General features: G+C 46.6%; 1 protein-coding gene across 1 annotated transcript; it reads right to left on the bottom strand.

Annotated features, from left to right (window-relative positions):
- Positions 1 to 753: 753 nt before the first annotated feature.
- On the bottom strand, positions 754 to 16,065 carry LOC125521369 (pentatricopeptide repeat-containing protein At3g18110, chloroplastic). Its single transcript, XM_048686431.1, has 7 exons — positions 12,355 to 16,065; positions 12,069 to 12,269; positions 11,325 to 11,415; positions 2,383 to 3,115; positions 2,189 to 2,308; positions 1,604 to 1,716; positions 754 to 1,439 (listed from the first exon to the last, which is right to left on the bottom strand). Exons 1-4 carry the CDS (start codon positions 15,867 to 15,869, stop codon positions 2,579 to 2,581), a joined length of 4,344 nt encoding a protein of 1,447 aa, XP_048542388.1. The 5' UTR covers positions 15,870 to 16,065; the 3' UTR covers positions 754 to 1,439; positions 1,604 to 1,716; positions 2,189 to 2,308; positions 2,383 to 2,578.
- Between the last annotated feature and the right edge of the window lie 946 nt (positions 16,066 to 17,011).

Raw genomic sequence — 17,011 nt, forward strand, 5'->3', positions numbered from 1 at the left:
ACGCTATAACACCGATAGGTCCAGCGTTCAGCTGGCTTCTCAAAGTTTGAACCAGCTTTGACCGGCACCCTTCCTGACACTGGTGCCGTCGAGCCTCTCTCTCAGCACCTCCTTTTCACGCCATTGACATCGTTCAGCATACATATTGGACAGCAAAACATAAGGGCCGTGCTTCCATGGTTCTAGTTCCATGACCTTCCCAGCTCGACTTCCCCATGTAAAGCACAAGCACCTAGAAGCGATTCCCATGCCAATGAGTCGATTTCCAGCCCCACGGCTCTGATTAATCCCTCTGCTTCTTCCAATCTGCTGGTGTGTCCTAACAGATCAACAATGCAAGCACAATGCTCCCTCTGTGGCTTAACACAATGATCCTCGACCATGGAGTGGAAGATCGCAAGCCCTTCGTCCACGAGACCCCCTTGGCTACAGGCAGAAAGGGCTGCGAGGAATGTGATGCTGTCTGGCCTAAATCCACCATGGATCATTTCTCTGAAGGGCATAACATGGCCTCGCCATGCCGCCCGAAGCCGAGAATCATGGTCGTGCACGACACCACGTCGCGCACCCGCATCGTGTGAAACACAAACCGGGCATCCGATGAGCTGCCACACTTGAAGTACATGTCGAGTAGACACAGGTTCATGACCCGGCAATGCACCATCTTTGCATGCTCAAGGCTCTAGAGCCAGCTATCAGTCACGTTCATGACGCAGGAAGCTAGGGGTGTTCTAGAGCTAGCTATCAGTCACGTTCAAAGTGCAAGCATGCTTGGCTCAAAGATGTGCTGGTACCTTAGCTGATCGATTTACATGCTGGATTACAAAAAAAGAAAAATCATGAACTAGCTCTCCAATTTCAACAAGATAGGAGCCACAATCGACTCGAGAACTGTGGCGAGTGTTCCAGCAGTCCACCTCCATTATCGCATGCTTTGTATCCACGAAGTTTGGCAAAGATGACACCATCACACAGCGCCTTTGCTTCAGCGATGAGAGGATCACTGATACCCACATATGGTTTGCGCCATGCACCCATAAGAGCAGCACTAGATCGAGCCACTCCACCTGCACCGGCTCTATTAGAATCAAATGATATAGCACCATCTGTGTTGATTTTAACTAGGCCGGCTTCAGGCGGTCTCCACCCATGCCCCGGCATGACCAAAGCTTGCTTTATAGTGGGAGTTCAAGAAGCGCAAGGGCTTCTCTGGTCATGCGCATGCAGTTAGTCGGATCGGATCCTCCCTCCTCATGCTTCAGTTTGTTCCTAGAGTGCCAAATAGACCACATGATCGTAATAATCTTGGGCCTATCTCCATCCGAAAAGTGGGGGTCACAGAGAATATCTCTTGCCCATGAATCTGGATGTGGTCGGGGGAGTCGAAGATCAAACCAGAGAAGCGCCTCGTTCCAAAAACGTTCTGCATATGTCTAGATCTGCAACATGCAGAAGGAGGAAGAGGCAATGCGAGTCAATAGCAATTAGCAACGCTGCTTCCCAGTCCCAGGTGCTTAATTGTGCGATACAACTTCTGGAACTGGAACCGGAACCAGAAGGACTTGTTTACTCGACAGTTCAACTACAGGTAGAGCATCCTTACCCAAGAAGACGGAAGAGCGCCATGGCTGGCTCATGTGGTATGTTTCCCTCGCTCGGAGTCGGCTTCTTTGGCATCGAGAGGAACATTAAGAGCTCCGATTCAGGGAAATTCTCCTGCGGCAATTGGGAAGTTTACAGTGGGTGAAATGTGTCAAACAGAAGTGCATTCAGAGTTTCAGACTAATTAGTTCAGTCATGTTCGAACAGTACAAAGAGTTCCAGTTTCAGAACAAGTGTGCGCATTGAATATTTAGTTATGCTTTGGTAAGTACCGTCAAGTCCTGGTGGTTTCAGAACATTGTTAAGATGGAAGCATTTTCATATAGGTTCTGAAAGGATCTTAAAAGTTACTCATACATTTCAAAATTTGAACTAAAACCATGACAAGTATTTTGGAACGCAGGGAGTACAGAGCAGTGGAATTATAGAAGTCGGGTTGAAACTAATCATTCCACCAGTCACCAAACTATCAAATGAAGCATAATGACTATCAAATGAAGCAGTGGAATCATATAAAGCAGCCCTTTTCTGCCAGTTTGGGTCAATGCATAAAACAAAATTCAATGTTTGGATTCAGTATGACTACCTTAAACAGTTGTAAAGGTTACTCCAAGTACGGCGTGGATAAGGGCATTGTTTTGAATTACAGTGTCCCATGATGATGTCATGCTGAGTGAAACATCCCATCTCCAACACTTGTTCATCTCTGCAAAGAGAACTACTGTATCAAATCATAAACTTGTAGGTCAAATATTACAGAAGAGATGATAAACCATTTACCAGTATGAACTTGATAGGCTGTGACAAATTAACCTGGAAGCTAATGCATCCCATCTTTTGTTCGATCACACTCATACCTTGACCGATCAGCATCACAGTATTTTCACCATTCCCTTTTCGTCTTCTCCCATTAAGAATATTCATGTTAATGCCACAGTGCCGTTTGTCCAAATGTCGTGATGAAGCAAAACAAACACTACTTCAAAACCTCCTGCGTGCTTTGTTCTCTAACAAATTTTGCTCTCCATGGTCCTTTTTTAGATTTTCTTGGTATGACAAGCCCCTTTTCTTTCATTCTCTCCAGTTTGTATTTCCTTCCTTTTATATCAGCTTTAATAAATTTGGCCCTGCTTTCTTCTGACAACATAGCTAATCTGGAGAATTTCTTTGGCCGTACTTCCCCAAGTTGCTCGTGTATATCTTTGAATGTTGATACAAGACCAGCTCTCATGAAGTACCCTTCAGTGAGCTTCATTGAGTTCATTTTAGGAAGAGCTGGAGCGTCTTTCAACTCAAGATCCATGCAGAAAGGAGAATCTTTCAGCCACATCTTAAGAGAGTAAAACTTCGCCACAAAGCGACCTGTTCGAGCTCTACATGGCAAGAAAGGGGAGCCCATTTCCAAAAGGTACGCTCTGATCGTCTTACGCAAGGATACCATGTTATATTCCCCCTCCCCTGTGACCAGTACAATAGATTTGGGGGATTCTGGTGAACCCTGCAGTGAAGCATCCTGCATTAAAAATGGAGGAGATCAGATGGCATGTTAATGATCAGATAGAGGAGTTAAGAGTTAAGGAATCAACAACTGCTTAAACAATTTTAACGAAAGAATGTCCATATTAAGAATTTAGGACTAAAGCAAAAGGAGACGGGGTGAAATTATATCGGGATGTTGCAACTGTAAGAATGTCTCTTTAGGGGTTCTGAGTTGTTTTCGTGATTTTTCAATTAAATTTGTGCCCTCTATCAGTAAACAAAGGGTCTAAATTTGTGCCGAGAGCTGCTGGAACAAAGAAAGGAAAGTTATTCATTAACTTTACTGTAATGACACACAACATGAAAAACTGCATAAAATGTCAAAGAAGTTACAAATAGAAATCATCAGTAGTGCACATGCACTAAAAAGTGAGATACATAAACCTGAATTTAGCACATTTTTCATCTTCACTGCAATATAATTAATTTCATATTCATATGAGCACCTATAAAGGGAATATTGGCATATCGCCGGTATTAGAGCATAAAGTAGACACATGCTAATTTAGTGAATCTGTTAAGCTAGCAGGATCTCAGTGAGACCAACAACCTTACTGTCCAAAGTCATGGTAAGTGGTAACGTTAACACAAATGATGCATGACTGTGCCACGAGGCTTCTTCGTTTTTTGTCGATCCGCCATTGTCGGCATTTGTTCCTCTTGTATTTTCTCTTTCATTTCTTTTGGGCATGACTGTGCTGCTTCCACCCCAGCACCTATCGTTGGTTGTCTCGGTTGGTTGCTTTGTATACAAAGCGAGGGGAAACCCTTTTTGGGTAAATGATGCATGAGACCAAATTTTACTATTGTCTAGTAAATATGCGAACATGTCACTTTACATTGGTGTCTTCCTCTATTTATTAACTTTTTTGAAACTTAAATGTGGACTTTGTAGAAAGAATGGTTATACATCCGTCACCATAGCTGGAATAACAAAATCTAGTGGAGCCGCTTACGCAGGTCTGGTTGCGGTTTGTAGTGGCCCCGTCTAAGCCTTTGCAGGATGTTCGAGTTGTGGCCAGTTTGGGTATGATGGTTGGGAAGACGGAGAGAGTTGATATGGCTTTTACCCGGGCTCATGGGGTGGCCCGGCTTTTAGTCAGTATTCTGGATATTGAGTTCGTGCCTGATGTGGTCAACTGGACTTATAGGGGAGAGGTGTTCCCGCTCGAGATTGAGTTTGAGGACACTGAGCTGTTTGCTGATGCGGTTAATGGGAATGATGTTGATATGCACGAGGGTGACGGCGGTGCGGGAGCCAATGGGGCACAAACTGATGAGTCCACACGAGAGGGGTCTAACGGCTCTCGCCCAGATGCTCAGTTGCCCGGGGATGGGACCGGGGTTGAGCCGGCAGCATCGCCATCGGTGCCTATGACTTCGTTGCGGTTCGGGTCCTTTGAGCCAGCATCAGCGCCTCCCAGACTTTGGAGTGACCGGGTAGACTCTGATGATATGTTTGAGCGCACGCTTCCTCTGTTGGAGTTTGAGGGGGCTGGCGGTTCTGTGCCTGGACGCTTGGTCAGGGCCTCATCGGCGAGGACTCTGGATGGAGTTGGGGTGGGGGAGCCGGAGGTTGCTTCTCTTTCCCTTCCTCCTCTTGTGGTCGAGGCTCCGGTGCAGATTGCTGCTTGTGAGCTGGTGTTGGGGGGAGGGGGTTCGGGGCAGGAGGCCTTGACGTCTCCCCTCCATATCCCGACGTCGGTCACGTTGGGGTCGGCCAGCGCCGGGGGAGGGAGCCCGAGGCAGGCGGCCTCGACTCCTGCTACTCCGGTGGTGGCGGCGACACCCGCGCCAGCAGCTGCGTTGGGGGGGGGGGGCTGGGGCAGGAGGCCCTGGCTCCTCCTTCCCCGGCGGTCAGTAGGACCGTCGTCAGTAGGACCGTCTCTCCTTCGCCGATGGCTCTTCCGTCTGTGCCGGCGGGTGGGGCGGGAGGAGGGCGCGGGCAGGCGGCCCCCGTCATCCCCTCTCCGTTCGTACCCGTGGCCGTGGACCCCGGCGTGGGGCACCTGTCTGAGGGGCTTGGGAGCCCGCAACCGCCTTCTCTGGTAACCTCGGTTGACCCTTTGAGGGACTCAGTGCCAGGCTTTACTAGGGAGGAGGTTGTCGCTTTTGGCGGGATCCCGAACCCCGTCTCGACGGGGAGACGGATGAGTGCTCGCATCCACGAGCTCCCGGAGGTGGATGATATGCAGCAGCGGTGCGCTATGAGGGCGGCCAAGCTTCAGGAGGCTGCATTATCTTCTGGTATGTCCGTCAACATATCTAATTCTTTATTGCATTTTTCTAATGAGGAGATTATAAATAATGCAAACCAATTAGGAGTTTCACTAGGTGCTACGGATAGTGACACTACCAATTCGGTGAATGATCGGTTAGATTTGGAGGCGGAACGTGCCTTAGAGACTATTCATAATCTTGCAGCGGTTAAACCAATGAATGATGATGAGATTGATGCGTAAGGGGTTAGAGTGCTCGATAATCTGTGTACGGATCTAGCACCCCCCAATCATGAGTCTGAGGACGATGATGTACCCCTAGAGAATGATGCTGGTAGTATAAGTGAACCCGGTTATGAGGACCGAGCGTCAGAGCCTAGTAAACCAAAGCGTAAGTGGAAACGGAAGATCTATCCCGATTCCGCAGTCCGTAGGAGTGCTAGGATTCGAATCACTAAAAAATTCCATGATGAAATATGAAAGGAATCTTTTGGAATAGCAGAGGTCTGAAGGACTTGGCTAAAAGAAGGTTCCTTGCTGAGGCATCTTTAGAGCAGCGGTTAGATTTCATTGCTCTATCGGAGACTGGTAGAGAAAACTTTGTGCCCCAGTTTCTTTCTTCTCTTGTGGGTGGTATTGATTTCGATTGGCATTGCCTCCCTCCGTGAGGAAGATCGGGTGGTATCTTACTCGGTGTGAGATGCGATTCGCTTGAAGTCTGAAGTGTAGTGATGGGCGACTTCACGGTGAAGTTTCGAGTCAGGTCTAAGATAGATGGTTTCAACTGGGCTTTGGTGGCGGTTTATGGTGCCGCACAGCCCGAGCTTAAACCGGAGTTTCTGGCGGACCTTGTTCGAATTTGTGGGTCAGAACAGCTTCCAATTTTAGTTGGAGGTGATTTCAATATCATTAGGAGGAGAGAGGAGAAGAACAATGATAACTTTGACGACAGATGGTCGTTTATGTTCAATACCATTATTGAAAGCTTGGATCTGAGGGAGATAGAGCTTTCTGGTAGAAAGTTTACCTGGGCTAATGCTCTGCCAAACCCAACTTATGAAAAACTTGATCGAGTTCTCGCGAGCGTGGAGTGGGAACAAAAGTTCCCTCTGGTTACGGTGCAAGCTCTCTCGAGGGGAATATCCGATCACACACCCTTGTTCGTGGACTCAGGTGAGCCGAACCACGTGGGTAACAAGAACACCTTTTCTTTCGAGATGTCATGGTTCGAACGCGAGGGGTTCTTGGACTTGATTGCCAGGGAATGGGATAGAGGTGCAGGAGGCACGACTGCGATCGAGCATTGGCAGAATAAGATTAGGCATTTGAGAAGTTTCTTACGGGGTTGGGCTAAGCACCTCAGTGGTGTGTATAAGATTGAAAAGGATAGACTCCTTTCTCTTATACAGGCCCTGGACATAAAGGCCGAATCCACGATTTTACTGCCAGCTGAGCTTCAGGTTAAAACTGAGGCGGAGAAGAGGTTGAAAGAACTGCTCCGCGAAGAAGAATTGAAGTGGGCCTTGCGTGCTAAAGTCCGCAAAGTGGTCCAAGGGGACGCGAATACTCAATTCTTTCATTTGATAGCTAATGGTAAGCACAGAAAGAAGCGTATCTTTCAGCTTGAACAAGATGAGGGCACTATTTTAGGACAGGATAACCTAAAAACATATATTCGAGTATTATAAGCAGTTATTTGGACCTCCGAAGGATAATTGTGTGTCCCTCGACGAGTCCAGGACTGAGGATGTGCCTCAGCTATCGGCTGCCAAAAATGATATTCTGGTTGCCCTGTTCTCAGAGAAGGAGGTGTTTGATGCTATTGCACAGATGAAAAACAATAAGGCTCCCGGACCGGATGGATTCCTGGCCGAGTTCTATAAAAAGTGCTGGCACATTATTAACGGGGATTTGCTACCTATGTTCCATGATCTGTTCTCTGGACAACAACAACAACAAACAACAACAACAAAGCCTTTAGTCCCAAACAAGTTGGGGTAGGCTAGAGGTGAAACCCATAAGATCTCGCAACCAACTCATGGCTCTGGCACATGGATAGCAAGCTTCCACGCACCCCTGTCCATAGCTAGCTCTTTGGTGATACTCCAATCCTTCAGGTCTCTCTTAACGGACTCCTCCCATGTCAAATTCGGTCTACCCCGCCCTCTCTTGACATTCTCCGCACGCTTTAGCCGTCCACTATGCACCGGAGCTTCTGGAGGCCTGCACTGAATATGCCCAAACCATCTCAGACGATGTTGGACAAGCTTCTCTTCAATTGGTGCTACCCCAACTCTATCTCGTATATCATCATTCCGGACTCGATCCTTCCTCGTGTGGCCACACATCCATCTCAACATACGCATCTCCGCCACACCTAACTGTTGAACATGTCGCCTTTTAGTCGGCCAACACTCAGCGCCATACAACATTGCGGGTCGAACCGTCGTCCTGTAGAACTTGCCTTCTAGCTTTTGTGGCACTCTCTTGTCACAGAGAATGCCAGAAGCTTGGCGCCACTTCATCCATCCGGCTTTGATTCGATGGTTCACATCTTCATCAATACCCCCATCCTCCTGCAGCATTGACCCCAAATACCGAAAGGTGTCCTTCTGAGGTACCACCTGGCCATCAAGGCTAACCTCCTCACACCTAGTAGTATTGAAACCGCACATCATGTACTCGGTTTTAGTTCTACTAAGCCTAAACCCTTTCGATTCCAAGGTTTGTCTCCATAACTCTAACTTCCTATTTACCCCCGTCCGACTATCGTCAACTAGCACCACATCATCCGCAAAGAGCATACACCATGGGATATCTCCTTGTATATCCCTTGTGACCTCATCCATCACCAATGCAAAAAGATAAGGGCTCAAAGCTGACCCCTGATGCAGTCCTATCTTAATCGGGAAGTCATCAGTGTCGACATCACTTGTTCGAACACTTGTCACAACATTATCGTACATGTCCTTGATGAGGGTAATGTACTTTGCTGGGACTTTGTGTTTCTCCAAGGCCCACCACATGACATTCCGCGGTATCTTATCATAGGCCTTCTCCAAGTCAATGAACACCATATGCAAGTCCTTCTTTTGCTCCCTATATCTCTCCATAAGTTGTCGTACCAAGAAAATGGCTTCCATGGTCGACCTCCCAGGCATGAAACCAAACTGATTTTTGGTCACGCTTGTCATTCTTCTTAAGCGGTGCTCAATGACTCTCCCATAGCTTCATTGTATGGCTCATCAGCTTAATTCCACGGTAATTAATACAACTCTGAACATCCCCCTTGTTCTTGAAGATTGGTACTAATATACTCCGTCTCCATTCTTCTGGCATCTTGTTTGCCCGAAAAATGAGGTTGAAAAGCTTGGTTAGCCATACTATCGCTATGTCCCCGAGACCTTTCCACACCTCAATGGGGATACAATCAGGGCCCATCGCCTTGCCTCTCTGGACAGCTTCACTTATTTCACTTGAATTTTGGAACTATCACACTGCTTCCTAAGAAGACGGATGCTGTGAGAGTTGAGCAATTCAGGCCGATCTACCTCCTCAATGTTAGTTTCAAAATTTTCACCAAGGTCGGGACTAATAGGCTCACATAGATTGCGCATTCTGTGGTGCAACAGTCCCAAACTGCTTTCATGCCGGACAGAAATATCCTTGAAGGGGTGGTCGTCCTGCATGAAACGCTCCATGAAATCTATTCCAAAAAATTAGATGGAGTAATTTTTAAGGTGGATTTCGAGAAAGCATACGATAAGGTCAAATGGCCATTCCTCCAACAGTCATTGCGTATGAAAGGTTTTGATGAAGCCTGGCGCCGACAGGTTGAATCATTTACGCAAAAAGGTAGTGTGGGAATTAAAGTTAATGATGACATAGGTCATTACTTCCAGACACATAAAGGCCTAAGACAAGGAGATCCGATGTCCCCTATCCTGTTTAACATTATGGTGGATATGTTAGCAATTTTGATAGGAAGGGCTAAGGAAAATGGTCAAGTAGGTGGATTGGTACCTCATCTTGTTGATGGAGGTGTATCCATCCTTCAGTACGCTGATGATACAATTATCTTTATGGAGCATGACTTGGCCAAGGCGAGAAATATGAAGCTTGTGTTATGCCTATTTGAACAATTGACCGGGTTAAAGATTAACTTTCATAAGAGTGAGCTGTTCTGTTTTGGTAGAGCCAAAGACGAACAGGAGGCTTATAGGCAATTGTTTGGGTGCGAGTTGGGAGAGTTACCCTTCTCTTACCTAGGTATTCCAATCCACCATCGTAGGCTGACAAACAGAGAGTGGAAGTGCATCGAGGACCTATTTGAGAAGAAACTGAGTTGCTAGAAGGGTAAGCTCATGTCATACAGAGGCCGATTAATCCTGATAAATTCGGTGCTCACGAGTATGCCTATGTTTCTCCTATCGTTCTTTGAGGTCCCAGTTGGTGTTAGGAAGAGACTGGACTTCTATCGATCGTGTTTCTTTCAGCAGGGTGATGAGCTTAAAAGAAAATATCGGCTTGCTAAATGGGATATCATCTGTAGACCGAAAGACCAAGGGGGTCTCGGTATTGAGAATCTAGAAGTTAAGAACAGATGCCTTCTTAGCAAGTGGCTGTGGAAGCTCTCAACGGAGAATGATGCCACGTGGGCTCAAATCCTTCGCAGCAAGTACCTCCAGACAAAAACTTTGTCCCAGGTTACAGTCAGGCCGACCGATTCACCTTTCTGGAAAGGTCTGATGAAAGTCAAACAATCTTTGTTTAATAGGATGAAGTTTGTTATTGGAAACGGCACTAGTACACGTTTCTGGGAGGATACTTGGCTCGGCGAGACACCCTTGGCCATCCAATATCTGTCTTTGTACCGTATTGTTCAACGACGTGAGGTGTTCGTCGCATCGGTATTTCAATCTATCCCCCTTAATATTCAGTTCCGACGGACGCTAGCGGGCAATCGTTGAGAAGAATGGCTCCGTCTAGTTAGGAGACTGATGGAGGTCCAGCTTTCTCAACAACCCGATGAATTACGCTGGAAATTGACTAAGTCTGGAGTATTCACTGTTAAATCAATGTATATTGATGTTATTAATTCGAACTTCATTCCTACCTCCAAGCATGTTTGGGATGTCAAAGTTCCTTTGAAAATAAAAGTGTTTATGTGGTTTGTCCATAAACAAGTTATTTTAACCAAGGACAACTTGATAAAGCGTAATTGGACAGGACCTACTAGGTGTAGTTTCTGTGATCGGGGTGAGACAATCAAACACCTCTTTTTTGATTGCCCGTTGGCCAAAGTACTTTGGCAGACGGTCCACATTGCTTTTAATATCAATCCACCGAATTCTGTTAACGCGTTATTTGGGACATGGCTTAATGGGATTGAGCCTGCATTAGCTAGACACATTCGGGTTGGAGTTTGCGCTTTGCTGTGGACTATCTGGACTTGCAGAAATGATTTGGTTTTTAACAGAATATCATATATCCATTTTTTGCAGGTTATATTCCGAACTACGGCACTGATCCGTTCGTGGTCGCTACTCACCCCGACGGAGGCCAGGGAGCATTTGGTTACTGGATCTTTCCGCTAGGAGATGGTAGCTCGGGATATCTTCAACCGGTTTGGATGGCGGTCATGTAATAGGATAGGCATTTAGTTTACCTATCTAGTTTTAGCCAGCCGGTTGTGGCGTCTTTTCATGGCTAGTTGGTGTTTCTAGCCCTTTTTGGCTCTGTGTGAGCTTTCTTTGCTTTTTTATTACTTTTGGAGACCTTGGAACCATGTTGGCACTGCTTCATTTGGTTAATAAGATGGCCGTATGCATCATTCTGATGCAAAGGCCGGGGAGTCCCCCCTTTTCGAAAAAAGTGGTTCTTTTAACCAAACTCTAGGAATTAAAACTCTGAGTTCACTAGCTAGCACATGAAACTGCAAATAACATTGTTAAGAGCACCTACTTGCATTTGATCAAGCCATAATGTTAGAGCGACAAGTGCAGCCCCAGCAGACAACTTCCGGAGGTCAGCTCCCCAGTCTTTTTCTATCACCCTGAATCATTCATATGGAAAAAAAATTGATACAGTAAGAATATATTTAATAATGCCACTTTGGACTTTTCATATACTTGTACCATAAGGCAATAAGATCATGTCGTCCAAAAGTTTTGGCTAATTTCTACCAATAAACAAAACATATGGATAAGTAAAAAAAATGTCGACAAGATAAGACCTACTGTCATAAGAACTTCACAAACAGATGAAACGAAAACAAAAGTTAGACCAGACCATATTGTTCGCACGTCTCAACTTTGTAGCATCGAGCGTACAAATATAGTATCTATTAGGAGACTGGCTCTTTGGGACGAAGCTTAGTCTCTAGGGACAGCATGCCCAAACATTATGGCAACTTACTGTTCATTAGCGTATATCTTAAACCAACAGTTCTGATGAAAGATTTTAAATATTATGAGACTAGATCTACTTATCTGAACAGATTTTGAATGCTATCCACAAAGTTGCTGTCTGTAACTATCTATCATTTCTTTCTTTTTCTTGTGTATATCTGGACAAGAACTATCAGTGTGTGACCCACTTATTTTGGTGAAAAATAAAGTACATGAAATGCATATTTCAACGCAGAAAGTTAAGTACAGCTTCTAACAACAAAAATAAGAATCCAGAGTTAAAGATTGATGTAAATACCGAAAGATACTGTAACGGTATATGCTTCTATTTACTGCCAACTGGAAAATGTATGTAGCAGTTGCTCGACGCTCAAATGCCCACAACAGGTCTTCTAGTGCATTTACAAAATTCAGAGCAGCAGAATCTTCTAGTGTCTCGAGTTCTTGTAGAAAACTGTCAACCTCAGTTAACAGGGATGGAGTCCTCTCAGTCAGGAGCCTGCAAAAGATGCAAGAAGTTATAGCCAAATTTTGCCTGTGAAGTATGCCCCATCATTTTGAACATAGTCAAGTATGGCGTCAACCTAATAGGAAGGTCAAATCCACAATCCTGTAACGAGTTTAGGAGAAGAACGGCATCATCAGTCCGCTCACACAAACTAGCGGCTCTGATGAAACATGTCCAAACTTGATGATCTGGTTTTATACCATCTCTTTTCATTTCCAACAACTTTGTGATTGCAAGATTGTAGTCACCATTTTTCAAGTAAGCGTCAAAAACAGTGCTGTATGGTAAACTGCTGACTTCCAAACTGGAAGATTTCAAGCTGTTCAGCACTTTCTCAGCTTCAACTGGGTGCCCCGCAGTTCCATAAGAAGTCATGAGGATGTGCATAGTGGCAATTGTCGGTTCGATGCCGTCTTCTTTCATTGCTGCTAGTAGTTGCTCGGCTTTGGAATGGTTGCAGGCATCTCTGTACATTTTCATCATTACGTGATATAAAGATCGATTTAATCGATAACCCTTTGACCTTATTTCCTCAAAAAGCTGTTCACCTTGCTCCCATAGTTTTGCTTTTCCAGATGCTACAAGCAAGCTTTTATAGGATTCTAACCTGGGTGTCAAACCTCGTTTACCCATCTCATTCAAGAGAGTAAAACCTTCTTCAGGCCTCAAGTTTCTACTGTACATGACTATCAGTGTATTATACGTATCTTCATCAGGCTCTAGGCCAGCTTCCAAAATACTATGGTATACTTCTACTGTCTTATCAAAGTCTCTGTTCCCAGTATACATCAAAAGAAGGGTATTAAGTATGACTAGATCTGGCTTGAATCCTGCTGCCTCCATCTCCGCAACCATCAATTCAACATCCCTGAATCGTTTATTGCGGCAGAGCAAGGAAATCATACTTCTGTAGATGTGCATGTTTGGCAGGTATCCTGCTTCCTTCATTCCATTATATATTTTCATTACCTCGAAAACATCCCCAGCTTTTGCAAAAGCTTCAAGCATAAGGATTACTGTGCTTTTGCTGATCTTGAAACCCATATCTTGAAGCTCCTGAACAACCACAAACAACTCATCTAGCCTGCCATCAGTAATCAATGCTCTCATCATTCCATTAATTGAATCAACAGTTGGTAGAGGGCCCTTTTTAATCATAACGTCAAAGACTGCCCTTGCTTGCTCATAAAGGCCACTCTCGGCATAGGCATGTATCAACGCATTCCAAATTCGCCTGTCAACACCTGCCTCTTGATTCAGTCCTTTCACGAAATTTTCCGCATGCTGCCACAGTTTTGTCTTCCCATATGCTTCGATTATGGTTACTCTAGATGAAAGAGTATTTAGCCAAACACCAGACTGTACAGCTTCATCCATCAATTGGCGAGCTGTTTCTGGGAAGCCCAATTTACAATATGTAGAGATCATACTCTCATATATCTTCTGGGAAGGCTCTATGCCAATAAACTGCATGTCGCAGAACACCTGAGAAGCTTCTGGCAAGAATTCAGCCTCTTCAAGGCATGTAATCAAGCACTCATACAAGTTACGATCTTGACCAAAAGATCCACATTTTAATGTCTGCATACTGCTGTACTCTTGAAGGGCAGCAGCAATCTTCTGGTTTTTGCACATAAGCATGATGGAACATTCAGATATCAAGTTATGGGAGCTGGGGACATTCTCCCGGATGCATTGAAGCAAGGAGAGGCCTTCTTCATGCTTTCCCATTGTTTCATAATCATCCAAAATGGATAGTAAACTCTTACTGTCAGGCTCATGTCCTTGTAGGCATGCCTTCTTTAACAGCTTAGCACCCTGAGAAATGCAACCCGCCTTGATGAGTACACTGTATACCAGTTGCCTATCCATTTGACAAACAACCTCCATGTCTTGGACAACTCCTTCAATCTCCTCGTGTTTATTTCCTTTTGCAAGTGCAACAAGCATAACCTGATACAAGGTGTCATCTGGCATATAACCATCCTTCATCATTGTCTGATACAGGAGCATCAGCTTTTTTGTCTCACCAGACCTTGCGATAATGTCCAGCATAACCAAATAGGCTAAACGATCGGGTTTGACACCTGATGCAACCATGCGATCAAATGTCTGCTCCGCCTCGTCCCGCCTCCCACCTTTGGCATATGCACATATCAAAGCACTGAAGGTTACCAGGGTTGGCTTTAACCCTGCATCTACCATTTCCTCCAGCACCTTCCCTGCATCAGAAATCCTATCCACCTTCCCCAGAGAATCAATCAAGACAGTGTAAGTCACAGCATCTGGAGTGCAACCTATGGCTCTCATCTCATCATACAGACCAAGTGCCAGGTCAAGCCTGCCCATTTTCCCATACATATGAATCATGGTATTATAAGTAATTCCATCCTTCCTGAACCCAGCCTTAACCAACTCCTCACACACACGCTCCACCGCGTCGACGTCTCCTTCCTTCGCAAAAGCATGAAGGAGAGAATTATAGGTAACTGCATCCGGCTTGAAACCCTTGTCTAGCAGCTCCATGAACATCTGCTCAGCCTCCCGTGCCGTCCCACACCGGCCATGAACTGACACCATGGCATTGTACGTCCACAAGTCTGGCCGACACTCTGAATCAATCATCTCTTTGAACACTGCCACTGCATCGTCTAAAATGGAACCTTGGGAGCAAGCACTGATCAGGGTGTTGTAAGTGATAACGTCCGGCCTGAGCCCAGCTTGCCGGACTTCGTGCAGGAGATCAAAGGCGGCGCCAGGGGCTAAGCACCCGGACTTGGCGCTGGCGTTGATCAGAGTGTTGAAGCTGACAAGGTCTGGCTCGATACCCTGGCCGCGCATTGCGTCAAGCAGCTGCCGGACGTCGTCGAAGCGGCCGGAGCGGGCGTACACGCCCATCATGGCGTTGAACACCTGCACGGTGGCGCCCTCCCCGGCGAAGCGGAGGAAGACCTCCTCCGCGAGCCCGTCCTGGCGAGCGCGGCCGAGGACCCCGAGCACGACGGCGACGACGCGGGGGCCCGGGCTCCCGTCGCCGCTCGCCGCGAGCCACTCGAAGGCGTCGAGCGCGCGCCGCCAGGAGGCCGCGCCCACGGCGCGCACGACGTAGGCAAGCTCGTCGGGGGACACCCACGCGCCGTCGAGCACATCCTCGACGGGCGCGCCGGGGGGCAGCGCCAGGAGGCGGTCCGCCAGGTCCGAGACGCGCTCCCGCCAGTCCCGCGCCCGGCGCAGCGCGACCTTGCTCAGCTTCTTCAGCCTCCCGCGGTGGGCCCGCGCGTCCAGCGGCTCGACGGCGACGGCGACGGCCGAGGGGCCGGAGGCGGAGGGCGCGGTTGAGTCGTCCTTCGCGGGCTCCGGCCTCGCCGGGGCGGGAGGGGCGGCGTCGGCGGCGGGGAAGCGGGGCGCGGGGAGGTGCGGGAAGCGGAGGCTGGGCCAGCGGACGGAGGGGTCGGCGAGGGGGTAGTCGAAGTCGTCGCTGGCGGTGGCGGAGGGCGCTGCTGTGGCCCCGGCGGTGGCGCGACGGGGGTGGAGCGCGGAGGGGAGGGGGAAGGAGAAGGGTAGTGGGGAGGAGATGGCCATGAGAGGCATCGGGTCCGAGAGGGAGTGGGGGGATCAGGCGCGCATGGAGGTGGCGGCGGAGTCGCAGGTGTGGTCGCCGCGGGCGCCGGGGCCGGACGGAGGAGAGTGGAGTGGAACGCCCGCTCCGCCACTGGTCGCGATAACGTTGGCAGTTTGAGCGGGTAACGGAGAAGGAAGAAGATATTTGGCCGGGCGAGCTAAACTGAAGTGCCTGGCGACTTTTTCCGAGTATTTGTGATCATCATTGATTCGTTATTAGATTTTCACACATGAATCCAGTTGAAGCTAGCTGGGCGACCCGTAGATTTTTTATTATTACAAAGATTCACCATAAAAACAAAGCACATCACGCTATAGTCTTGTACTCCCTCTATAAACTACCAATACTATAAGACATTTTAAATCGCTAAAGATTTTATATTAGTTTACGGAGGGATACTTTAGAAACCCGGTCAAGTTATTTCCCACCTTTATAACTCAAAAAAATATCAAAAATTATATCTATATAATGATATTATAGGCAAGAAGATACATATACTCACATAATGTGGTAGTGTTTGTTTGCTTTGTTTTATAATGAAATATCTTGTATTAACATAGATGTTAGTTTGGCTCCATGCAAAAAAGTAAATCCTAAATAGTTTGACAATAATGTAACTTAATATATATGAGCGTGTTTACTTTATTAATACATAAATAGTGTTAGAAAGTGTATAAATATTTCAAGATGTATATCAACACAAAATGACATGCGAACAAGATAACTTTTGATGAAGTACAAATATTTGATATAAATAGTCAATGTCAGCCGTCGTTGCCGCCACAACTCACCCGCCTAGAACCGATATATAAGACAGATCACAAAGCCGTGGCTACTGATATTTCCCTACTTTTTAGACTCAGCTCGCCCAACTGTTATTGTAATAATTCGAGCCGGTCGTGAGTGAACCAAACAATGTCTTCCTCATGCGGATTATATAAGTGAACGATGGCAACAATGGAGCCGAATCCTCTGACTTTCAAGAGGCAAGGCAGAGAGCTACAGTGCTTCTTTGTATAAATGGAGAAGGGAAGTCAGAGACCGCACGGTATTCTGCAAATCATTGTAGATATTTACTGTTTATGAATCATTGTTCGATATTACTGTTCAC

Source organism: Triticum urartu, chromosome 7, assembly GCF_003073215.2.
Source record: "Triticum urartu cultivar G1812 chromosome 7, Tu2.1, whole genome shotgun sequence".
NCBI classification, from domain to species: domain Eukaryota; kingdom Viridiplantae; phylum Streptophyta; class Magnoliopsida; order Poales; family Poaceae; genus Triticum; species Triticum urartu.